The 23836-nt window shown below is 53.5% G+C and overlaps 7 protein-coding genes across 7 annotated transcripts; 3 read left to right on the top strand and 4 right to left on the bottom strand.

Annotated features, from left to right (window-relative positions):
• Positions 1 to 655: 655 nt before the first annotated feature.
• On the top strand, positions 656 to 2725 carry Z520_01204 (uncharacterized protein; the record flags this gene model as incomplete). The annotated part of the gene is made up of 2 exons (XM_016771722.1): positions 656 to 889; positions 950 to 2725. 2 exons carry the CDS (start codon positions 656 to 658, stop codon positions 2723 to 2725), a joined length of 2010 nt encoding a protein of 669 aa, XP_016636861.1.
• A 1505-nt stretch (positions 2726 to 4230) lies between these two features.
• On the bottom strand, positions 4231 to 7555 carry Z520_01203 (uncharacterized protein; the record flags this gene model as incomplete). Its single annotated transcript, XM_016771721.1, has 5 exons — positions 4231 to 4491; positions 4567 to 5903; positions 5966 to 6404; positions 6456 to 6589; positions 6646 to 7555. The coding sequence occupies 5 exons, from the start codon at positions 7553 to 7555 to the stop codon at positions 4231 to 4233; spliced, it is 3081 nt and encodes a 1026-aa protein (XP_016636860.1).
• A 1753-nt stretch (positions 7556 to 9308) lies between these two features.
• Positions 9309 to 11250, bottom strand: Z520_01202 (uncharacterized protein; the record flags this gene model as incomplete). The annotated part of the gene is made up of 2 exons (XM_016771720.1): positions 9309 to 9549; positions 9605 to 11250. 2 exons carry the CDS (start codon positions 11248 to 11250, stop codon positions 9309 to 9311), a joined length of 1887 nt encoding a protein of 628 aa, XP_016636859.1.
• Positions 11251 to 13316: 2066 nt separating this feature from the next.
• On the top strand, positions 13317 to 14579 carry Z520_01201 (uncharacterized protein; the record flags this gene model as incomplete). Its single annotated transcript, XM_016771719.1, has 1 exon — positions 13317 to 14579. The coding sequence occupies one exon, from the start codon at positions 13317 to 13319 to the stop codon at positions 14577 to 14579; it is 1263 nt and encodes a 420-aa protein (XP_016636858.1).
• Positions 14580 to 15594: 1015 nt separating this feature from the next.
• Positions 15595 to 17590, bottom strand: Z520_01200 (uncharacterized protein; the record flags this gene model as incomplete). The annotated part of the gene is made up of 3 exons (XM_016771718.1): positions 15595 to 15809; positions 15915 to 16146; positions 16289 to 17590. 3 exons carry the CDS (start codon positions 17588 to 17590, stop codon positions 15595 to 15597), a joined length of 1749 nt encoding a protein of 582 aa, XP_016636857.1.
• Positions 17591 to 18597: 1007 nt separating this feature from the next.
• Z520_01199 (uncharacterized protein) lies at positions 18598 to 19494 on the top strand (the record flags this gene model as incomplete). The annotated part of the gene is made up of 1 exon (XM_016771717.1): positions 18598 to 19494. One exon carries the CDS (start codon positions 18598 to 18600, stop codon positions 19492 to 19494), a length of 897 nt encoding a protein of 298 aa, XP_016636856.1.
• Positions 19495 to 22166: 2672 nt separating this feature from the next.
• Z520_01198 (uncharacterized protein) lies at positions 22167 to 23104 on the bottom strand (the record flags this gene model as incomplete). The annotated part of the gene is made up of 4 exons (XM_016771716.1): positions 22167 to 22295; positions 22531 to 22696; positions 22753 to 23011; positions 23092 to 23104. The coding sequence occupies 4 exons, from the start codon at positions 23102 to 23104 to the stop codon at positions 22167 to 22169; spliced, it is 567 nt and encodes a 188-aa protein (XP_016636855.1).
• Positions 23105 to 23836: the final 732 nt, after the last annotated feature.

Below are 23836 nucleotides of genomic sequence, written 5' to 3'. Positions count from 1 at the left end.
TTCCAGCCATCGCACGCGGCCACCCTTCGCCACAGCTGAGCGACAGACAATCCCTCGTGTCCCTCCAATTCCCTCGTCGGCGCATCCCGATCCATATCCTTCCCTTCCTCCCTCCCTCCCGAAGTCGCTGTACAGCCCCCTCAGCCTTGTGCGTTATGTAAGCCCAGACAAGCTGATCAGGCCCTCTCCTGCGCTGAGGCCTCCATAGCGGCCGCATGGGCGGGACAAATATAGCCACCTTGCCACCTCCAGACTCTTTCCATTACTGCCTGTCCAGCGCTCATCAAGTCTCATCTTCAGTCCGTCGTCTGAGCAATTCTTTTCCATGATGGACCACTCTATTAAGGCCCTTCGTGCATCGACGTGCGGCCGCAGTGCCCCGGGTTTTGCTCTACAAGACCGCCCGTCTGAACCAAATCGCCCCCAACTTTGACAGATTGCCCCTACATGACAGACTCGCCAAATTGTGGCTGGTGTTATTGATGGGCGTGTTCTGCGTCTTTGCCTCCCATACCTGGACGCTGCAGATGGTGCTATTTGCAGACTTTAGGACTTGAGTCCGTCGATATATATTGTCCGGTATGGCATTGCACTCGCTGTTCGCCCTTGTCATGGGGAATACAAGACCTCTTTGCGACCAGCCAACGACGAGGAAATGGAAGAAACCTCTAGCAGTAGTCAGTCCAGTACGCAGAAACAACTGACATCTCACTCAACACACTCACAACGGTCTGTCACCAGTCCATCATGGTGGACCCGAATGAGCTTGGACAACTGGGTATGGGAGTTGTCAGCAGCACTGCTGTGCATCTGCATCCTTGCTGCCATTGCTGCCATTCTGTTTGTATACGACAACCGCCCTATTCCAGATTTACCAGATGGATTGACAGTGAGTCCTACGTGTTCAGTGTCTGGTATTTGTTCGGTCAATACTAATGCCACTTCTTAGATCAACGCAATAGTTTCCCTTCTGGCAGGCTTTGCAAATGCTGCACTTCTGGCAGTACTGGCATCTGCCTTGCGCCAGGAAAAGTGGCTGTGGTTCATTGGAAAGCCGCGACCACTCAACACTGTCGACGCTTTCGAGGAGGCCAGCCGCGGGCCTTACGGCTCACTTCTCCTCATCCTAAGTCGTCGGGGTAGTTATCGAGCACTGGTCGCCGCATTGGTCACCGTCCTGGCTCTCGGGTTCGAACCCTTTCTGCAACAAGTCTTGAACACTGTTGTTCGCGACAACCCTGTCCCCTCCCAACCTGCCTCGATCCGTACCCCGACTTCATACAACGAATCAGTGAGTGGAAACCTGGGCGGTTCAGGCCTGTCACTGAACGCTTTGATCGGAGCATTTGGAGGGGCAGCAGGTGCAATCCCGAATCCCATCTGCCCAAGTGGAAATTGCACATGGCCAGTGTACAACACCCTTGCAATGTGCACCATGTGTACAGACATGACGAGCCACGTGAAAGTTGAGGGAGACCCGTACAACATCAACTTGACCTCGCACTTTGAGAAGTTCTCTCAAAGTAATCAGTCGTCGTCCTCCACCACTTGGTCGCCAACCTATTCCTTCCCACACGGCAATCCCGTCAACGTCTCCGTAAATCTTGACCTGTCATCCTCGGGTATGGTGGAGTGGTTCGTTACCTACCCTCGCCGCGTGGTGTGGCCCCTGAATATTGACCCAGCCCCGGACAGCCACTGGGGCAAGAGCTGGGACAACAAATCATATGCTGGTATCTCTTCTCCTCTGTTTGCCATGGGCTATCTCGACATTAACACGACCTCCTCTTTCGACGGACTGGTAGTCCAAGCCGCCACGGAATGTGCGTTTACACCCTGTGTGCGGACTATGGACACCGTCGTTCGCTCCGGCACGACCATCTCCAACGCAACAGCTACAGACTACGGCACCGTCATCATCAATCAGAATCAACCGGATGGTCGCATTTTGACAGGCTGGAACGCAGAAGTGAATGGCACGAATTACTTCGCCTACGATGCCGGCAACGACGATGCTCAAGGTCGAGCGTACTTGCTCATCCAAGCCCTGCGAATAGCGCTCGAGGGAAATACCACTTACAGTTACGGGGGATACTGGTACTCGGACCCCTCTGAGCAAGGAGACACGTTCAATTTCTCTTCGACCAGCTTCGACCAAGTCGCCGGGCCTTGGAGCTCTGCGGGCCAGCAGGCGATCGACGGCAACGGGAATTTCAGCGACGTCGTGAACAGCGTCGGGCAGGCACTGACGGGCCGTTTCCAGCAGCTTCAAGACACCGTGGCCATCGGCACGACTCTTCACAGCGAGGCGGTGATCGTAGTCCGCTGGGAATGGATCAGCTATCCCTTGGCCCTCGTCGTGCTCGGACTCGCGGGGCTGTTCCTGACCATGTTCTCCACGCGTCGCAACCACATGGCGGTCTGGAAGGAGTCGACACTCCCTCTCCTCTTTCGCTACACCGCGCCCGTCGAGTTACAACAAGCGGCCCACAGTACCAGTACTCCAGGAGGACTGGGGCGACCTAGCACGACGTTCTCGTTTTCAAACACCATCCCCTGCGGCGGCCCGGATCCGAACAAGGTCAGCTCGATCGTCACCCAGGCCTCAGAGGAGCAAGTGCAGCTGCGGCGCCGTGATTCGTCCTGGATTCTGGACTCGGATCCCCAGCCGCCGGCAGACAGCAAGGACAGTTTGTCGCTCCAGAGGATCTGGCATCGAGTATAGAAGAGACATGGTAAGCACTGCAAGCGGGAATAGCCCAGCCAGGCTATTCCCCACCGCAATTTTTTCTTCTTCATATCTATCTTGTCATTCATAATGTTGGCATGCGTATTTCATGTTTCTGTACCGCCTTTCCTTTTCTCTTTTTCTTTTTTTCTCCGCCCTCTATCGTCCCCCCGATCCTTGGACCATCAGGCCAGCCCCCCCGACCCTTAGCGATGCAAGCCGCTTTTAAACCATATCAGCCAAACGTCCCCAGCCATTCCGACTCTTCCTCATGTGATTGCTAGAAATTCGGATTCGGCGGGCCTTCGAAAACCCTCTTGGTCCGGAGTCTTCGTATGGTCCATGTCTTGGGATATGAGCTGCATACATTCATACATGTATACATGCATACCAACACACGCGCAGGGACAGGGCCGGAGGCAGAGAGGCAGGAGCAGGGGCAGGGCTAAAGGCAAGTCGCAAAGGAAACAGTCTATCAAATTCATTTTCTGGCATCAATGGATGAATTGAGACGTGATGAGATGAAATGAAATGACATGACATGCTGGATGGGCCTTTGACTATTTCATCCATGGATGTTTTCCGTCTATTGACCATGACATACATACTTAGACTTTCGTACAGCATAGCGTACGTCGTGTATCGTAACATATCATGCACGACAAGAAGAGGGAAAAAATAAATAAGAGTCCGTGTCTCAACGTGCCTCATTGACATTTGATCAACAGCTTGCCAGTTCGAATTGGCGGGTCCCGGATTGCAGTCTGGATCGCCCTCGCGCCCTCGCATTTCCTTGTTTCAACGGACTCCGATGTGAGTGGCGTACCCGGAAATGCGTTTTTTTCTTTCATCGTAAAGACCCAAACCCATCGCTGTCAAACCCTGCCAGACTCTGGCCTGTTGGGCCTTGTGCCCGTTGCGGCAAATAATGCTTTCACGATTTCAAAACAGTTAACAGCGATATTACAACAACCAGCGCCGAGCGCCCAATTCTAGAGCGTCATGAAACTTCGTAGCGGCCCAGAGCCCAATTCATGGTCGTAACATTTTCATTCAGCGTATGCGGTCCTTCCTGGTGCGAAGTGGATGTGGTAGTGACAAAGATTTTCCGACTCAAGGTGACAGACATATGTGATGGGTATCCTCCGGTAGGGTTTAGCTGGTCTCATCTCAGAAGTAAGAATGCTTGATCTTGGGTGACTATAGTTGAGTCTGTTCCGGAGGGACCAGGTCGTAGCCCTTGCTGTGGCGCTCTCTCATCCACGGAATTGCGTTCTCCGGGAGTTGAAATTCTGTGGATGAATAACGGGTCATAGACCCAAGCATTGTCCCAGCGCGGCGAAAGGCCCAAAGCTGCGATGGAGCAGGATTCAAGGACAATTTTTCCACAGTTGGGCCGGAATGCCAATCCCAGCCTTAGTTTCAGTAATCCGGGCGGCCTCCCTTCAAGCACTGTGATAGGGGCAAGCCCCAATGAACATCCGGAACCTAGAAGTTGATGATCATGTCGGCAAAATACTTGGGTGTGGAGGTTCTTCGCCTTCCTCGATTTTTGGAGGCATCTGACCTCTCCATTCACCGTTATTCTCTTCTTGCGCGACCGTTCCTGATGTATTCCCTACCAGTTGGACAGGGCCACCATTCATTGTCTCAAACATTTCGCCATTCTTGGCCTCGGTCTTGTTGGCTGCTCTAATCTGGGCTGGGGATCTGGAGCCTTTGTCACTTTGGCCTGATGGCTTGCGAGGAGATACTCGTCCATTCTGCAACCACAAAGTATGTCAGCTGCATCTGCTATCTGAACACGCCATTGTGCAGGAGGGAGAGAAGTCACGTACCTGTTTGGCCCACCGCAGACCACAGCTGTTACACAGATCACGGTTCCCACTTGGTCCTCGTCTCCATTCCGGTGTGACTCGAGTGTGACAGTTAGCACAGTCCTTTTCAACCTGGCCGAGCCCCTTTCTCCTCTTGCGTTTCTTTTTGCGACTCAGTAATGCTTGAAGCTCCTCGGCCAGTAACCGATTCTGACGCTCCATCTGCCTAAGTTCAAACTGCCAACTGGTGCTTCGGGTTGTTTTCAGCTCGTCGAAGATGTTGTCTTCCGAAGCCAACGCCTCGTCTTGGTTGCCTAGACTCAAGGTGTGGGGGCCAGCTAGCTGTAGAGAGCCGGGATGTTCCGCAAAGTCGGGGCCATTGCCAGACGATCTGGCCGACGGACGTGATGTTGGAGTTCCAGACCCTGCCGACGCCTTGTCAGTTTTCGATGATGCTGTCGACGCTGACTTCAAGAGTGCAGCGCGCGTCATCTTCAGTAGGCGGGTCTGCGCAAGCAAGAATGTAGGCTTGAAACCAAGCCGAGCGTCACCGGGATAGATTGTCGTTTGTGCGTGAAGGACCTGGCCTCTCCGATTCTGAAGATCATGCCTGAATGTCACTTTCTCGCCTGTTCGTGCAACTTCAAGCAAACGTAGGAACTCCTTTTTGGACTCTGGTCTCATCAAAGCCTGCAGACTTGTCCCGACCAGATCTTCAGGGAGTCGGTCGAGCATGACTCGAGACGTAGAAGACACATGCAAAAACATCCCTGACGTCGAGATCTTGGACCATAGCTCACTCTCGCCAAGATTGCCATCCGAGGAGAGCTCGGTCCGATCCAAGGCATAGACTGGTCGCTCTCGTCCTGCAAGGATAATGAACTTCCTGCCCTTCCCCTGTTCAACGTAGAGGGAGCCGTGCGCCTCAAACCAGGTGTACCCACTGAATTTCCGGCGGATCCGATAGACCACGCTCACCGACTCTCCCGGAGGCATATCCTTCAGCTCTCTGGTAACAGGCACTATGTCACTCGGATGGCAGATCGAGGATAAGCCTACGCCAACAAGTTCACTGGGGTCGTACTCTAGGACTCTGCGGCTTGCGGGCGATACGTAGAGGAACAGCCCCTTGAGTGAAAGGACGTGCACAACATCGTCGTTATTTTCCAGCAGGACCTTGTCCCACAAGCGTCTTGACACGTCTGACTCGCCTCGCCCGAGGGTGGCCAGGAGCCTGGACACTTCGTCTGGAGAGATAGTCTGGCCCATATCTTGCAGTGCTTGACTTGGGTCAGGAGGAGCAGGCAGATGGTATGCTGGCAGCGAGCTTCGGTTGTAGTTGATCTCATAAGTACCATCTGTTGGCAAAGTTAGTCATCTTTTGTGCGTTCTGTTTGTCAGTCCCGGGAGTATACCGTACCTGGGTTCTTCCCTGAAACAGAGCCTGGCTGCTCGACAAGATCGACCTGGAAACCAACATAAAACTTATAATCTTCGGAATCAAATTGGATCGGGATCATGGTGAGGAGGTTCATAAACGGTTGACCGCCTTTTCGATAATTGATCAGACTCAGTTGTGCTTCTTCCCTTTTGGAGATTTGATTCTTTAGATAGAGGACCGAGTTGTCATCGACGTATTTCCGCTTCACTCCCGATTGCACTCTTCCGTCCGGTGCCTGGAGGAAGCGGCAATTCCGGCCAAGGACCTCGTGTTTTGTATATCCTGTCAGTCGTTCAAACATTTCCGAGCAATAAACGATCGGAAGATCAAATTTCTCGATATCGCAAACGACAAAGGCACAGGATAAGTCAACGGGGCCAATATTGATCTCGGGTCGTGGTCTCGTCGCAACTCGCATCTATGGCAAGTGTTAACGAGGTTTAAGAGCACAGTTCGAGAAATTACTCACAAGAACCCCTAGCATATCAAACCCGCTAGAAGAATATGCATTGGCGTATTTGGGATGTTGCATCAGCCCCCCTGGGACTGGCGGCATATGTGGCAGCGACGGAGGGTTCATAGCCCTCAGGGAGGAGTTAACGTCTATCGCATCGCGTCAGTATACGGCCATCAAATTCGCCCTTCTAATGTTACGCTACCTTTCGCGGAAAAAGCTGAATGAACATCTAAAGATCGTCTTCTGTTTGGGGGATCCTGCATATGTATCGGAGATGCCATTGTGGAGAGAGAGCCTGATGCAACAGGGGCAATGGAGGTCTGCCTTCGAAGTTGCTGAGAAGGGCCTGAGAAAGTCTCGCGCAATGAGGACATGCCTTGGGTCATTGTTGCCATTGGATTTGGACCAGGCGGGCTCATTGAGCCGCCGCCTGGGTCATGGCTGCCGGGTTGATATGGGATTGAGAAGCCCTGATCGATGGGCGAGGCCGAGAAGATGGCATCGTGCATTGGCCCTGATTGCATGGCTGGAGCACTTGCGCTTCCCGCCAGGGAGTCAAAATCCATTGCCATGTCCATACCGGGCGCGATGTAAGCGGCAGATGTTTCGACAGGGACGGAGGTGCTGGGCACGATCACCGGAGAGAAGTTGTTGACGGCCGGCATGTGTTCAAAATTGGCATTCATTTGAGAGAACCGGGTATTCAGAGACAAGTCCTCCTTAGAACGGACTCTTCGTGGATCAAGAGATTTCGGCATTGACATGATATTGGGAGGCCCCATGGACAGGCTGACTTCGCTCGGGTTTGGATCGAACTGGAAATTGGCCAAGTCACTGTCCATGGCGGAAGAAAACTCCAGCATCGAAGCTCTGCGGCCGTGATCGTGCGAGCCTTGTCGGTACTGGGACTGCATCGTGTTTCTTCTCCGCATCAATTCATCGTTATTTTGAATAATGATCTGCTGAAGGGTCTGCGCCTGGCCCAAGACCGAAGCTTCCATGCCACTAGGATCGATGCCACTCATACTGTCATCCTGCGTGTAGCCGTCCATGGTGTCTTGTGGCTCGGACCCGGGATAGGGCTGGCCAAAGAAGCTTGAGAACCCGTCCATGATGAATTTCCTCCTTCTCTCTTATGCCCTGCTCCAAGGAGCCTGAAGTTACCACCGCGAATGTGTTCGGATAGAGGGGAATAGGCAGGTTGTTGATACGGCCGGTGGATAGGCGAACCACGGTTAGCCTGGGAAGGCAAGGTAAAACGGCAGCAGTGTGAGTGGCGGCTTGCACAACATGCTTGCCGCGAAATTGTCGGATCCGAAGTGCGATGAGAAGGAGAGAGAGGAGGTGGTCTGAGGCGCGAGATGAGAAAGCGTCGTAAGTGGTCTCTAATGCTCACAGCAAAAAGCCGTGCGTTGCTAGGTCTTGGGACAATTACTTAGATGGGACAGATGGAGCGCGGGCAGCAGCGCACACACGCCTCAGCAACAGCAAACACCACCTCGGGGAGAGAAGGCGCTGAACCGCGGGTGGCTAGTCACCAGTCACCAGTCACCAGCCGCAGACGCAAGCGAGGTATCAGGTGCGACGAAGGGCTTGAGCCTTGAAGGAGAAAAGGAAGAGAGCAGTGTATGTCGTAGTCGGCGGATTACTGTAGCTTGAAAGCCACTGAAAGAACCCACCCCGGATGAACCGTCCCTCACAGCGGACACGGACCTTCTTGGGCGCACCAGAAGAATGTCGGGAATCACGCACGGGTGGAGGCCTATAAGCCACACCTGGCGATGGTGGAATCTGCATTGCAGCTCTTAACCGCTGTCGCCGCGTCCCTCTGATTAGTGGGCGAGGCGAGCTTTGAGAGATTGCCGGGATGGATGTTTTAGTGAGCCATTTGGAGGCATCGGGGGCAATTGGGGGGCATTGGGGGGCCATTGGGAGGGCCACTTGGCTGGGTCGCCGTTAATTGGGGGCGTCGACCACCGGGTCCACGACTACGAGGTACTACTGCTGGGCGCTCATCGTGCCGCACTTTTCGCTGGCCGTGATCCCCAAACCACCAATACGAGTCCTTTGGTTCGCTGCATCATGCACCAATCCAGGACTGGCACCATAAGGATCGGCAAGGACGGCATGGGAACAAAACCAGCAACTTGCAGTAAAGCCTTTTCGGCAGGTGTGTTGGGCCTCTGGGATTGGGGATCGCTGGGCGCCACTAGGACTACGCAGTATCATGTTGATCAGATGGCTCTTTGGGAAGGGGTTGGCCAAATCTTGTTCTTGACCGGCCGCTGGGTGGCCGCTGTTCGCGAGGTCAGTCTCACTTTAGCGTTTCGACCATGGGAATTTGTGCTTTTCCATGGCTGCCCCTGCTGACCCTTAGAATAATCCTTGCCATCTGGTGCCATGAAGATGCGCTATGACGTTTTGGTGCAAGATGTTCCCGCACTAAGTTCAAGCCACCACGCTGCAAGCCACCGCAAGGTGATGCCAGTAAATGGAGCACGGCTCGGGATGGCGTATAATGTTCCAAAAGGAAAAGAATTAAACCCGAAAGAAAAGATAACCCCTTTTTTTTGGAAGACATGATCTGCGTACTCGGTACTCGAAATGGTGGGTTTCGTGTGCTCGACATGCTTCACCGCTCATGCGGTAGATACTAAAATACACATCTCGGGATTAGAAAAGCAGAACATCTCGGCACTTTTCCGACCCGTGAACTGGTGAAGCCCAATATTTGGACCTCTTCCCGCCCCTTGCACAATGAACATCTGTTTCATGACACGTCCAGTTGCTAATTGTCATATCCATACCATCACTGTCTTTCGATACCAGCCGTGAGCAATATGGCGGTTGCTGAAGGCCACCTGGTCAACCAGGATATGCTGTGGGCTTTGCTACCAGTGGCGCCATTTTCTCTCGCTGGAGTTTTTCTCGCTCCATCTGTGCTCGGTCATCTTTTGTAATTCGAGGCTTTCGTGTCACACCTCCTCCCCGGGATCCAGGTCCTCCACCTCTCCCAGATCTTTCAGAAGTGGCTACTCTTCCGCCGCGAGAACCAGGACCTCCGCCCCGACCTCGGCCACGGCCCCGCTTGATCGTGCCATCCGCCCTATATTAACGTCAGCCAGCGTGCTGGGGAATACTTGGACCACAGAAACACATACCTCTCGACAGCTGGTTTTTCTCCCTCCGGTACAAGCGGTCCACAGTAAACAAAGAATCCATCCTTGCTAGCTGCTGCTTGCGCTTCCCAGAGTAATTCGCTGTCGTCCACAAAGGGATCGTCTTGATCGTACTCCTCTACCTTTCTTCGCCGTCGACGTTTTGGCCCGGGCCCGTCAGTCCCACTATTTGGTGGTTCTTGACCGCCGTTGACTCCAGACATTGCGACGTCTCCGTCGTTATCTGAATCACGCTCAATGTCGACGCTGAGATCTTCGTCGCCACTGTCCCCGGCTGACGTGCCTCCAAACTTGCTGCCTGATGCTGACCTTTCGAGCGCAGCACCGGCGGCGGCGATCTTGGCCAGTCGTTCTTTTTGAGCGGCTTGACGAGGGTACAGGGCCGCGAACCCATATTTTTCTTCGGCCATACGCGCAAAGTTGATGACTCGATTACTGGGGTTCTTCAAGTCGACATGTAGGACGATATTAGGGCCCTTTTCCGAGTCCTTTGGCATATCGCTACTCGAATCACCTCCGAACAGACTGGCCGACAAAAGCCCAGAACCCATTGGCGGTGGCGGTGGCTGCTCCTTTGACCGAGCAGGCTTGGGGGAGGTGGGACGAGTGGACGCTTCCGAGGGCACTTTTCTTGAAGGGCCGGGCTTCCTGTGCTGCACTTGGTCTGGAGTGATGTGGTCTACATCCATAGCTGCTGAGGAATTGCCGTTGACTCTTGGCGAATCGACTACCCTGCCATTGGTCTGATTGTGAGAAGGCTCCGTCTTTACCTGATGCGTAACCACGGTTGTAGCCGTCGAGATGTCGGGTTGTGGAGGGTGATCGATGATGCTGGAGATGGTTGGAGATGTGCTCGGGTTGTCGGTCCTTCTTGGAGGAGTGACGGCAGGTCGGACGGAGGGTGGAGCAGGCGGGTTGGTGTCAACAGGTCGCTGGACAGATCTGATGGGATCGTACATGCTAGTTGCGCGAGGAGGGGAGGATTGTGAAGGAAGAGGAGGAGTCGGCGGCGGCGGGGCGTGTGGTTTGCTTCCATATTCACGTGGTTGATATTCATAGATCCGCCGAGGGGGTGTGCTGGCGCGCATCTGTGGGTTATGCATCGTGAGGCCGGATCCGGTAAAGTTGGCGGCTTCATCTCGGCGGCTGTCGGCGGTTCCTGGGGGAGGTGAGAACAAAACTGGTTGAACCAGAGTGGACGCCTGCAGGCCTGCATTTTGAGGACGAGGCATGAGAAGGGAGCTGCCTTGTTCTGGTGGCTCTGTTTTGGTCTTCTTACGTGCACCTGTAGCTGTGGGCCCTGTCCCCCGAGGCTTACGAGGAACTCGTGGTTTCTTCTCTTCAGGCGTGTTGGGGTCGCGCTTCTTCCGGGGTCTCCTGATGGGAGGCGCAGCTGCGCCGTTGTCTTGGCGTGCACCTGCAGCTGTGGCTGGTGAGGCACTGACACCTGCACCGGGACCCGGTTGGGTTTGTCGCGCGCTGAAACTGTTTGCAACACCAAGATTGCCTGCTACGCCCAAGTCGCGATGCGCTGGGTGATAATTTGGAGGTCCGGGAGTGCTCTCAGCATCGCTCGGCGGCGCGCTGGACAAGTCGTTGGATGAACTTCTGGTGTCATGCACTTCCATCTTCAGCTCTTCGGCCACCACAACCAAGTGCACAGTTGAAATCGCAGGCTTACACCGCAGCCATCAAGAGAAGATTAAAGTGTCGGAAGATACGTGTGCAGGTGAAGCAGGTGATCGGAAAGGCGATGAGGTCGATCGAAGGAATCAGCACTGATGGACTGATGGAACTGCTGATGATGATCGGCAAAGGGGTGAATAATTGGGGTTGATGACTAGGACGTTATACAAAGAGACAATCGAAGTATTATGGAGTTGGGTGACGGGTGTGAATTTGACGGCACAACCTCAAAAGGTTGTGAAGACACCGGCTGGAATGGGAACTGTGTGGTGCAGGCGGGCTTAGCGGAGAGGATTTGCAGGTGGTGAACGCGCGGATGGAGCAGATTAGGGAACTTCGAAATTAGAGAAATCGTATTGTAGCATGCCTAGCCCCAAGGACCACTCCGACCAGCGCGCAGGAAGATAAAGGAAGAGAGGAAGAAAAGGTCGAGGAGGGCAAAGGCCCAGAAGTGGGAAGATAGGGAGATATATGTACCAGCCTAAAGCACAATAGCTTACAGGGCTTTTGACACAGGGTCAAACGATGGGATGGAGAGGGGGCGATGATGGGTCGCGAGATGAATGGAAGGCAACAAAAACCCAGACCACAGCTGCGACAGGATGGGAAGAGTGGAAACCAAAAACGTAAAATCACCCAGGTGCATCACGAAGACAAAACCGGGGGGTTGCTAGACTAGAAGGACTGGACTGTGCCAACACGAGGCGGAAGTAGGAAGTACGAGTGCCTGGAAGGGGAGGAAGACCAGAGAGGTGGCAGGGAGCGAGAGAGCGAGGGGACAAGGTACAGAGTAGAGACGCAGAAGCCACAAAGAGTGAAGCAGCACATGCGGAATGCGAGGCAAATGGGGGTGAGTGAAAGGTCTGGTGAGGCGTGCAAAGAGGAAGACCAGACCAGACCAGACTAGACCAGCACAAAGACCAGACAGAGTAGGGACGCCAGAGCCAGACAGTAGGAAAAGGGCAATGGGAAAAATAGCAGGTGGTGTCTGTGACAGTTCAAGGGCGATGGAAGATGATCTTCGACTAGGTACAGTAGGTGGAGAGACCCTGTTCCTGGATAACGCAAGTAAGGCGACAAGCTTCAAAAAAGTCCTACTGGCAGGGACCAAGTCAAAAGATAAATCGGGACCGAATGACAGGCGAAACACAGGCAAAGGGCGAATAGGTGCTGGTCAGGCTTGTCAGGCAGAGTGTCGTGACAGTCACTTCTCGGGCTTTTGGCTTTTGGCTGTTGACAGTTGGCTGTGGCCGGTAATAGTGTGGCGGCTTCTGGCCCAAACCCGGAGTCCGCCTCAGTAGCTGCTCTCCTTTTCACTGTTGATGATTGCTTTCATTCTCCTCTTCTCCAAACACTCAAGTCACGCCTCCAGATGGCTGTAGTCACAGCTATCAAGAGGAATTATAACCACATCATCTCCTTCGATCTGTCCTCATTGACCACTCCATTCTTCCTCCCATTGCTAGGTTCTTTCTACTGAGAGACTGTTACGATCCTCTCGGAAAAGTGAAGCCCCCAAGATCGGATACCACCAATTAGACCCACCTGGTGGCTGCCAGATCCCAGACCCCCTGCGGCAGAGTTTCCAGCTAGTGGCTTGCGCCAAGTTCGGCTATTTCACTCCGCACGCATCATCTGGATATATGCGCTTTTTCCCCTCCATGGAGCCTTCTGTCCAATGATAGCGATTTTGACTGTAGCTGGTTACTCAAACTTGCATCATATCACCCGTCACCGCCAAAAAGTCTACACTGACTCTGCACCTTGGAAACACGAAAGGTAGCACACGGCAATCTCCACAGAACTGCTGCGCACATACCTACCTAGGTAGGTACCCAGCACAGAATACAGGACCCTCATTGGTCGGACTGTTGAATACACCGCAAAGTCTCGGCTAGACCGCATCTGGGGATGATCAGCTTTCCTAACGCTAGCTAAGAACAAAGTACGCCCAGTTCTGCGCGGCTGCGATACCGACAACTTTTCCCCGAGCGGGAGTGGCAGCAACATGGCCATCCCAGGTCAACGGTTCGAATTAGATCTCGACGCCGATGACTTTACCATCAGGCCGATCGACGAAGGAGCGTCTCAACCTCCGCCTGCTGGCTTCAGCATCAAGGAGATCCAAGAGCACGATTCTGACTCGATTCCTTCTGCCCCCTCGCTGAAACCCTCCAAAGCCGGCTTCCCAGACCACAAACCACGCCGCACCGTGTCCGCTTTCAAACAAAGACATCAGACTGGGAAGTTGCCCACCCGTCCCTCGATTCCTGCCACAGTCGAGCCTTCAGATCAAGCCATCAGACACCATGTGGGCAAGAAATATGGGCTCGACATGGACCAGCAGCAAAAGGTTGATATCAGTGAGGAAAACAAGAGGCGGATAGCCGAAATGTCAATAGAGGATATCGAAGAGGCTCGCGCCGAGCTGACGCGAAATCTCAATCCTGCCTTCCTGGAACGTCTGCTCAAACGTGCGAATATTGAGGAAGATCAAACAGGTCAGAGGCTTTGGCCTGAGGGCAACATGGAAGGGGTAGATGACAATCAAGGGCCCGAGAAGGATGTCGTCGCTGAATTGGCTACAAACGAAGATACTGCGCAGCCTGAAAAATCAGCCGATAACGCACCTCTGCCTCCCTCGACCCATTTTCCCGTTCCTCCTCGCTCAGCAGACGACTACGTGCCCCTAGACACTGATGGTGCTTCCTTCCTCGCCGATCTCAAAACACACTACTTTCCAGACACTCCCCACGACCCTTCCTCATTGAGCTGGCTCCAAGATCCGACTGAAGAGGAGGACCAAGCATCATTGTACAACCCTGAAAAAGAATCGTATCTGGCTTCTGCCCTGAGGTTCGGATTCAATGGCCGCCTGATACCGCCAAAGGAAAGCTTAGAGGTCGACGTGAAAGAAGGACTACACCATCATGGTGATGCACCCAGCAGCGCCGGGTATACCATACCAGAACTTGCTATGCTTGCCCGGTCCACCTTGCCTAATCAGCGATGCATGGCTTATCAAACGTTAGGTAGGATCCTGTACAGGCTGGGAAGAGGGGATTTTGGCGCCAGAGGCAGCGAGCTTCAGGAAGCGCTCTGGTCCGTCATCGAGAAAGAGAGGCCGATAGAGGCCATGATGAGCGAAGCAAACCGTCAGTCAGGACATGCCAGTGCCAAAGCGCTTTCAGTCGAGGCCCTCTGGCTGTGGAGAAAAGGAGGCGGTGGCGACAGGGGAGTTTTAAAGCCGCATCAGCGGCTAGCAAAATGAGTCTCGTTGTTGGACAATATATGCTCGATCAAGTACGATGTTACACAGAGGTTCCTGTTACCTTCATTCGAAGAGGATGCAACGGGCCAGGGTGGCATGGTAGGTGCAAAGATATACCGCCTGAATGAGGTTCCAGAATATCTAACCTAGCAGCGAATCTTTAACGTGCTTCGATCAGGACCTGCTCGTCTCGTGAATTTGTGTTCAACTGAGTCGCGGCAAGTCAGTGAACCTTGAGCGTGATCGCCACCTTGGTTTCTACCGGTACATACGAAGCCCACGATATGCGTATTGATGTCTTTGGTTCAGCGGCTAGCTGAGCACCAGTCCAGATGATCACGCGGGATCACAACTCTAGCACCTACCTCCTACCGCGACAAGCCTTGAAGTTGCAGTCGCTATTTGCGAGAATATGACAGGCAAAGACCCTCCCACATGGACAGCCAACCGACATTTGCTGATGACTCCAAAATCCAGCTTGCGAGCTCGTGGAAGAAGTCCTCGCGCCCTATTAAGTGGGGGCATTAAATGCCGTGAATCGCTACAGGGCTGCTATGCTCATGCTATGTAGCTGCTGCGTTCACCATACAGGGATTGCTCAGCCGTGGAAGAAGCAAGCTCACCGTGCCCAGAACATGGCGTTGAGCTAGATTCAGTCATGCACATGGTGGATCATATACTCGGTACAGAGGGATGCAGATAGATGTCAGGCAGGAATTGAGACGCTCGACATTTCCCTTTTTTCTGGCTCGAGACTGATATGACCTACCTACCTATTTACGACCTAGCGACCTCAGTAGCTACCCTTTTCTCGGAATCCTGTTATGTACGTAGGGAGATTGCAGGGCGGGCAGGGAATTGGGAAGTATTGATTACAGAGTTTCATCATGCTACATACTTTAAAATACACATAAACATAACACACAAACACATATACATATATTGATATAGATGTGTATATCTATACACACACACCCTCTCTCTCTCTTATATATATATATTTATAAATCTCTACCTATTTCTCCACATACCAGCTCAAATCCGCCCCGTCCTCCAACTCGTAGCTCGTGAACCCATTCCCCATGAACCGAAACCGGTTGGGCGAGCGGTACCGGATGTCAAAGTCCTCGGGCCGAATATGCGCGACCATGTCGTGGAAGAGCATGGCGCTGCCGGCGAACGTGGCCGTCACGCGTCCGTCGACTCGGTTGTTCTTGTACCATGACCGACCTAATCGCCACACACACACCGGGTTAGTACGAGGAGGAGTACATAGAATAAAACAATAAGAGATACTGTGCAGAGTGTTATAATATATATATATAAGAGACTTACAGTTCCCCGTCCAGGTGAGGGTCTTCATGATCTCGTCGCCGTAGCGGACCAGCTCGTCGACGACCTCTTGTTTCGGCGCGATGCTCGCAATGTCCTCGCGGCTCATCTTGCGCAGCCACTGGATCATCCACTCGGCCGTCCAGTCGAGACTGTAGATGAGCGAGCCGTGGCCGATGGTGGCGTTGGGGCCCATGAACATGAAGTAGTTGGGCATTTCGGGACAGGCCATGGACTAGAGTAAAAAAAATAAACAGTCAGTGGTCAATGGCCAAGTAACCGTTTCTAGCGGAACTGGTTTGTTGTATGAGAGACTGGGAGGAAAAGGGGGGGATTTTCTCCTTTCAAAGATATCGAGACTCGTTCAAATGGCTTACCAGGTATGATTCAGGCTCGTCCTTCCATTTCTCGCCCAGATCGGTGCCGTTCCGCCCGACGATGGGGAACGGCGGCCTGTTGGACACGTCAAAGCCCGTCGCGCAGATGACCACGTCCAGCTCGTAGTATTGACCGTCCTTGGTCTTGATGCCGCCTTGGTCGATGTAGTCGATGTGGCTTTGCGTCAGGTGCACGTTGTCTCGCGTGAAGGACTCGAGGTATCCCGCCCCCGGGGTGATCCTGCGACAGCCGACCTCGAAGTTGGGGATGAGCATCTTGCAGAGCCGCGGGTCGTTGTTGAGCTTGTCGGCCATCTGCTTGGTGGCAAAGGCCTTGATCTCCTCCTGCTGTTTGGAACCCTTGCCGAAGATGCGGAACCCGCGGTTGACGTTGCCGATGATCAGCTTGCGGTACTTTTTCAGCTCCTCCGGGTCGCGGAACCGCTCCTTGTCGACCTCGCGGTATTCCGGGTTGTAGCTTGGGTCGTCGCTGCCGACCAGCTTCGCGGGGGTGTGTCTCGAGACCACCCAGGTCGGATCCCGCTGGAAGCACGTCACTTTGGTGCCCTCCAGCTTGGCCATCTCCGGCAGGATCTGGATGGCGCTGCTTCCGTTGCCGATCAGGCCGATTCGTTTGTTGCGGTAGTCGTAGTCGTGGTTCCAGCCGGCGCTGTGCACCTTGAGGCCCTTGAAGGTGTGCAAGCCTGCAATGTCGGGCCATTTCCAGTGACTGAGAATCCCTCTGGCGGAGATCAGGACGTCGGCCCACTCGGTCCGATGGCCCTTGTCCTTGTGCCGCACCTCGAGCCTCCATTGGGCCCTGTCCTCGTTCCATTCGGCATGCTCGACCGTGGTGTTGAACTGGACGTCCCGATCCAGCTTCCACTCCGCGACCGTCTTCTGGAAGTACTCCTTGATCTCCGGGCCCGTCGAGTAGAAGTGCGACCACTCCGGGTTCGGGGCAAAGGGGAAGACATAGATGTGGCTCGGCACGTCACATTGCACGCCCGGGTAGCTGTTTGCGATCCAGGTGCCGCCCGCGTTGGATTTGCTCTCGAAGATGGTGTGGTCGACCAGCGTGGCAAACTCTTTGGCGTACGTGTATTGTAGCTTGTGCGCGAAGATCATGCCCGAGTAGCCGGCACCAATGGTCACGACGCGAAGTCTCTTGCTGGGCGTAAAAGCTGGGACATTATGCATTGGTATCGTGATTGAGTCGTGGGCATGGGACTGCCCATTACTTGTAGCGACATCCGCGGTCCTGGGCGTTGAGCCGTCCTTGCTTTCATCTTGCTTGCCCATGGCGGGCACTGGCGGGAGGCTCGTAGTGATTTCGCCAATGGAACCCATGCTGTACGTTGTATCGACTCTTGCACTGATAGTCAAGCAATCTCAGTACTGAACTTGAGGAGTACCCGAGGCGAATGTCCTCAAATAAAACGCCATATCCAAAGCGTGTCATTCTGCCGAATTGCCGACCTACCGGTGGCGGTGTTGGAGAAGTTGCGGAGGTTCTGCCGTGGTTCAATGTATGATTGTGTGAGACGAGAGTCGCGGTTGGAGAACTAACGAGTCTCGGTTGTGTGCCTTGCAGTGAAGCGGCAATGAGTGTTCATCCTTTGCCGTGGTTGTTCGTTACAGCAGAGCACTACTACTTGCAAATGCGAATGAGCCGATATACGTCAAATAAGATGAAATACCCGTCCTCCATCTATCCTTGGACTCAGCTTCCGTGGCCTTGACGGACCGTGTGCGATTCATATGGAAGAAAAGTGACGTCCGTCCTCTATCCTGTTTTAGATGCCCCATCGGCATCAGCGGCCGCAGGGGGGGCCAGCGAAATGAGCCAGTCAGGCCAGCAGGCTCCTGTCAGATTCCACTTGGGGGCAGGGAATCATATTATGGAATCGACCCAAATTTCTTGAAACAGAAGAGAAACGGGAATATGCGGTTGGTTACAAGTAATAGTAGAAATATGATAGAAGGGCATGAAACGTACTTCTTGCTGACCGCACCAATATCTGGTCCTTCCATGGTACACGGTGTCAGGGGTAGATTATGAATCAATAATGCAAAGCGTATTCCTTCATGACAGAGTCTGGTTATGCCACTCACCATCAGAACAAATATAAGTCGAAAGTCACGGCCATTCCCCGCCGTGCTTGCTTCCTCAGAGGGCCTTCTGCAGTATTTGTAAGTCGACATAGGCTTCAGGCTCTCTGCCTTCTCTGCTACATCGACAACTCGCACTTACTCTTTGCTGGACCCTGTCAGAGGCGTCATTGTCAAGCATTTGAACGAAACACAAGATGCCTCCCAGGAAACGCACTGTTCTCATAACGGGATGTTCTGACGGCGGTCTCGGTGCCGCCCTCGCACTGGCCTTTCACAAACATGGCGACCGCGTCTTTGCAACGGCACGCATTCCCTCGAAAATGTCATCGTTGCAAGCCATTGGCATCGAAACTCTGCCCTTGGATGTCCTCTCCGAAGACTCCATCAGGTCTTGCGTGGAGAAAGTGTCATCTTTGACAGACGGCTCATTGGACATGTTGGTCAATAACGCCGGGGCCGGATTGAACATGCCAGTCCTTGATGTTTCGATCGCTGAGATTGAAAGGCAGTTCGAAATCAATGTATTCAGCGCCATCCGGATGATACAGCTGTTTTTCCCGCTGCTGCGCAATTCAACGGCAGAGCACAAGATGATTGTGAACAATAGCTCCTGTGGTTCGGTTCTAGCCCTGCCGTTCGTGGGACCATACTCGGCTTCAAAAGCTGCCCTCGCCAGTTTTAGCGAGACAATGCGGCTTGAAATGCAAGCATTCGGAATCAAGGTCATTGATTTACGGACCGCAGGCGTGAGGTCCAAATTCTGGGCCAACGTCAATGACGAAATGAGATCTAGTTTACCAGAGAAGAGCCCCTACACGCCGGGCAAGGACATTGTGGAAAAGTTTCTTGCTCAAGGTCCGGACGTAAGTCTCATGGATGCGGACGTCTGGGCCAACAAAGTGGTGAGGGATTTATCCAAGCGTGGCGGAAAGGGGGCCCCGCATCAAATCTGGAGGGGACAAGGAGCGACGTTTGCATGGTTCGGAACAAAGGTATTGCCCGTGGGATGGCTGGATGTATTCGTGAAGAAGCTTACGGGGCTGGATGTTGTGGAGGCGAGAATAAAAGGGGAGAAGGAAAAGGTGGTATGAAGGCTCGCTGAGCAGTTCGTTCCGTTGGTAACCGGTCCCTCCAGTGCTTAACGACAGAAATAGCGTTCCAGACCTCACAGGAGACTACTTGTCTGAGGTCGATATCGCTTGCGCTTCACCATTTGCTCTTGTATATGTGGGTTCACTCAGCCACAGTCAAAGAAAGAATTCTGGTCTTGTGATGTTTACCGCGGCAGCGAAAATCATGTGGTAATTGAACTAGCGAGAGCGGCTTGGCCAGATAGAGGGCGTCGGGAGGAAAGGGGGTGGCTTTGCCATGAGATGAGTCTGCAAATGCCTCGGATGTTCTCAATCCGCGATGGTGACATGACAATCCAGGCTGGAGACGACATCAAATGCCCAAAGAGGAGTATGAGCCATGGTGGATGGAGGGTACAATTTCGAGCGACGGGAAGAGGAGCCAGACTTCTATTCGGTGCAATTTACTGTGTAGAACCAGCTACTCAGTGATCGCGAGGTGGTTAGAGGATCGGGTCGCTACCATGCTGTAATTCGTCCTCATCTGTGCGTGCAGTCAATGTCAACATCAATGAGGATAGAGAGCGACATAGATGTCCTTGACATTGCAGGGAGTTGAGACGCGTCGAATTGGGCTCTGTAGCTGGGGCCAGCGGTATACAGACTCCAGCCACACAATGTAGCGACCAAAGTAAAACATTGCAGAAAGTGTCACCAGTAGGGTGGTACAGAGTGTTTGGGACAGATCTCGGGACGCTCTGAAGGGTGTGATCTCCCTGCACGGTCATGCAGTCCATGCAGTCCGCATGATGCAGCTTCCGAGCAATGGTCTTCGTCCTCATCACACGGCTGCATAGGGAAGGCGGCCGCAAAGTGCTAATGATGGGTGGGAATACGAGGTGCAGCTGCATGGGCATCCGCATCTCCATCCACAACGCCATCTCCACCACGGGACTTCTGCTCGTACAGCCATGCGGTATGAATGCGCGCTCACGGCTCCCGGTCACGGGTATCTTGGTTCGGGTGTCGGTTCGAAACCTTGTAGAGCTGAATCATAGAAGTGTGACGATGGTGACGGCGGAAGCTGCGGACAGGTGGTGGATACACTGTGCGCTGATGATACTGCACGAAGTACCGAGTAGTGTGAAAAATGAACGAAGCGAGCTGGTGGTGGATGGGAAACGTTGAAAATATCTCACTTGGGATGGTGGTGCCCACAATGCCCATCTAGCAGCATCTGGCATCTAGCATCTTGCATCTGGAAGACTCGGCACTTCGGGGGCCAAAAAGGAAGTTGGGGGGAAATGCTAGAAGCTTGGAGCATGGGAGCTTGGGAGCTTGGGACAAGCGAAGCACGCGAGGAATAGGGCGAGGACGAGCGACATGAATGGGCAACAGTGGGTGGCCGAACTGCCGGAAAGGGCAGGCCTGGTTGCTGGTTTAGGCGCTGGTGCCGCCTGCCAACAGACCCACTGGCCCCGATCGGGGCTTCTCGGCCGTTGCCCAATTACCTGCTCGCAGTGCTCGGAGCACCTACCACCTACCACCTACAACTTACCTAGGTACCCTTCCATTGGGCACTGGATTTCACGGTAGGCTCCTTTGGTTAACATACAGCAGGCATGCTCGCATCTGTCCACTGCGGGCTGCAACAGTCACAGTCCCAAGTCCCGACGACAAGTGATCTCTTCAAGCACTGCCCTACTCCGTCCGCAATAACCAGAGCTTGAGAGGAATTAGAAAGCCAAGTGGTCACACTGCCTATGGGGTCAAGGAATCATTTGAAAGGACCCTCCAGCACTAGTAGCTACCTAGCCTGTCCCTACATGGATCACTGCTACCTATAGCTACTCCATGCTGTGTCGAACCGCTAACTGATGATTTGGGCAGGGATCGGCGTCGCCGAGTCTTATGTACAAGGACAGCTTCCCCGCAAGCCCCCTCCCAAAAAAGTGACCAAAAAGCAGAAGGGGCATGGCCCATGGCATCATAAGACCAAAACGCATTCTGACCGGACAAGCTGGCCATGAAACAGGCCATTGGAAGCGTCAAGTCACACTCAATAATCCACAATGCTCCCGAGTTCGGCTGTTCTTGCCTGGTCCCAGGTGACGGCTCATTCCCAACTAGGTACGAGTATGGCCGTGTGTGTTCTGTGAGTCCTCTATATCCCAAACTCTACCTAGGTATGTTTCCTCCTGGAGATATCTTCTCCTAAGTCCATAAGTCGTCCGTAGCGTCATGCAGCCATCGTAAAGACAAAGAGTGCAAAGGTACAAAGTACCACATGGCCACTTGGGTCGCTCGTCCCCTATCCTAGAGACCACCAAGACCAAAAATGAAAATATTAATCTTGCTTTTGAGTCTGGGCCACAGCCACGATGCGAGTGCCAGACTCACTGTTTCCCAGCTAGCCCCCCGGGCAGTCCAGCCGCCACCAATTTTTTCCCACCCTTTCCCGCACTATGCCGCACATCACAGCGCTTGCACTGCCTGGTGAGGTCACGCCCAGCGTTCAGAAAGTAGAAAGCCATTGATCGACAATGACGCAAGTATTAGACGAGAGTATTAGGTTTCAGGGTAGCAGGCTCGCAGGGTAGACTCAGGTTGGAACAGAAACGCAGGCCGAACAAGACTTCTGGATAGCCCGAGAAAACCAGAGGCTAGCAACTGAGTAGTAGCTGGACCCCCGTTCACCTCTGCATCCGAATCCATCCCAGCATGCGTTCCAGGACCGGGTCCTCGTCAAGCCAATAGCCCTTTCGTCGGTCTGCATTGCGAAGATCTCGGTGAACATGGTCATCCGTGATTTCGCTGAGTTCCTAAAATCAGAGACAAGATCAGCTGTCTTCTTTTTGACCCCTTTTTTTCTCTCTCTTTCGGGTATGTTGGGGTGCCACATTATTGCAATGAGCGCCGTGCGTTGTCGATCATTTCCTCCTCTGGCCCTTGTAAACCACATGGCTTCACTAGCCAAGCTAAGGGAATAACGGTACAACGGTGTGGAGAAGTGCGTCGATCGCGTAGAATCTATTCAGATACGAAATTGGAACGTACCTGGCGAAGTCTCTGATCAATTGATCGCAGCCCGTTGGCATGTCTGGCGCCTGGTTTCTCGCCGCGCAACAGTTGAGTGCGCGCCTGCACCCAACGCATTGCGGCAGATCCTCGCAGATAGATCTTGTGAGCCTGAAACCTTCTCGTAGAGGCATCGAGGATAATTCTGGTCGCTTTGTTAGCATATTTTCTTCCCGTGGCGCCTGCAGGATCTTGTCGCACCTTTGTAGAGACGCCTTCTGCACCTCGGTCTCCGGGATGCTGCCAGACTGGAGCCCAAGATTGCCCGGATTGAAGTGCCCAGCTAGAACCGCTTGCGATTCGGCGGCGCACTGTCTGAGGACCACGTAGCCATCGAGGTAGTATGATTCCTGGTTTGGAGGATTGGCCTCGCTGCGTGTGATGAGCGAGTTGATGTGGATTTGCAACGTTCGGAAGTCGTTCATGATCTCCATGACGCGCATTGCGCGGGCTTCGTTGACTGCAATGACAGTTAGCCAGAGTGATCACCGTCGGGGCGCTTCTCGCATGTGTAAGGCGAGCAATTACGGTCAGACGCACGTCCATCAGCCATTGCGAAAGGCGAGCTGGCCAAATCAAGTGAGGTTTGGTGGTCGACAAGCAGTGGCTCAAAGGACGGCGAAGGTTCAAGCGCTTTTCTCTTCGCTTCGGGCTGGTGATGGTGCTTCGCAGCCAAGTCAGGAGTTTGCACAGGAAGGAGGACGACGTCTCGGACCTTTGGCTCAGCCTTCTGGTCAAGTTGTCGGATAGATGAAGCCTGAGGAGAGGAAAGCAACTTGGATCGCTGCGAGGAAAGCATTCTTCTTAAAGTCGACGGGTGTTCAGCGTTCACCGATGTCATCTACAGCTTGAGATCAAGAAGGACACTGCCCCGAACGGATAGAGACGCGCGCCGAGGAGGGTTTGCGGACTCAATCTTGTGGCTTCAACGACGTCAACCAGTCAGGAGGATAGAAGCGGTCATCAAGATAGGGGACCGGGCCGTAGCGTCATGGGAAAATGGAGCAGGCCTCCCAGCTGTATGAGAAATCCAACAGAAGAAGATGTTAGCAACGGTGAAGCTGGAGGCAAGTTTCACAGCACTAAGCTGGGGCAGGCAGAGCAGGTTCAATGAGGTAGAGGAGAATAGAGACAAGCACCAAAACGGTCGACACGGCTGTAAACGGCGACCACAACGCTTGGATCGATACGCAATGACTATTGGACACTGCCACAGTCGCAGAACATGTCGGAATGATGCAGCTATGGCGGTGGATCAGTCGAGGCTCTGCTGTAGATTCCGGCC

This window comes from Fonsecaea multimorphosa (assembly GCF_000836435.1).
Source record: "Fonsecaea multimorphosa CBS 102226 unplaced genomic scaffold supercont1.2, whole genome shotgun sequence".
Taxonomy (NCBI): domain Eukaryota; kingdom Fungi; phylum Ascomycota; class Eurotiomycetes; order Chaetothyriales; family Herpotrichiellaceae; genus Fonsecaea; species Fonsecaea multimorphosa.
This window is presented reverse-complemented; position numbering and strand designations above follow the sequence as displayed.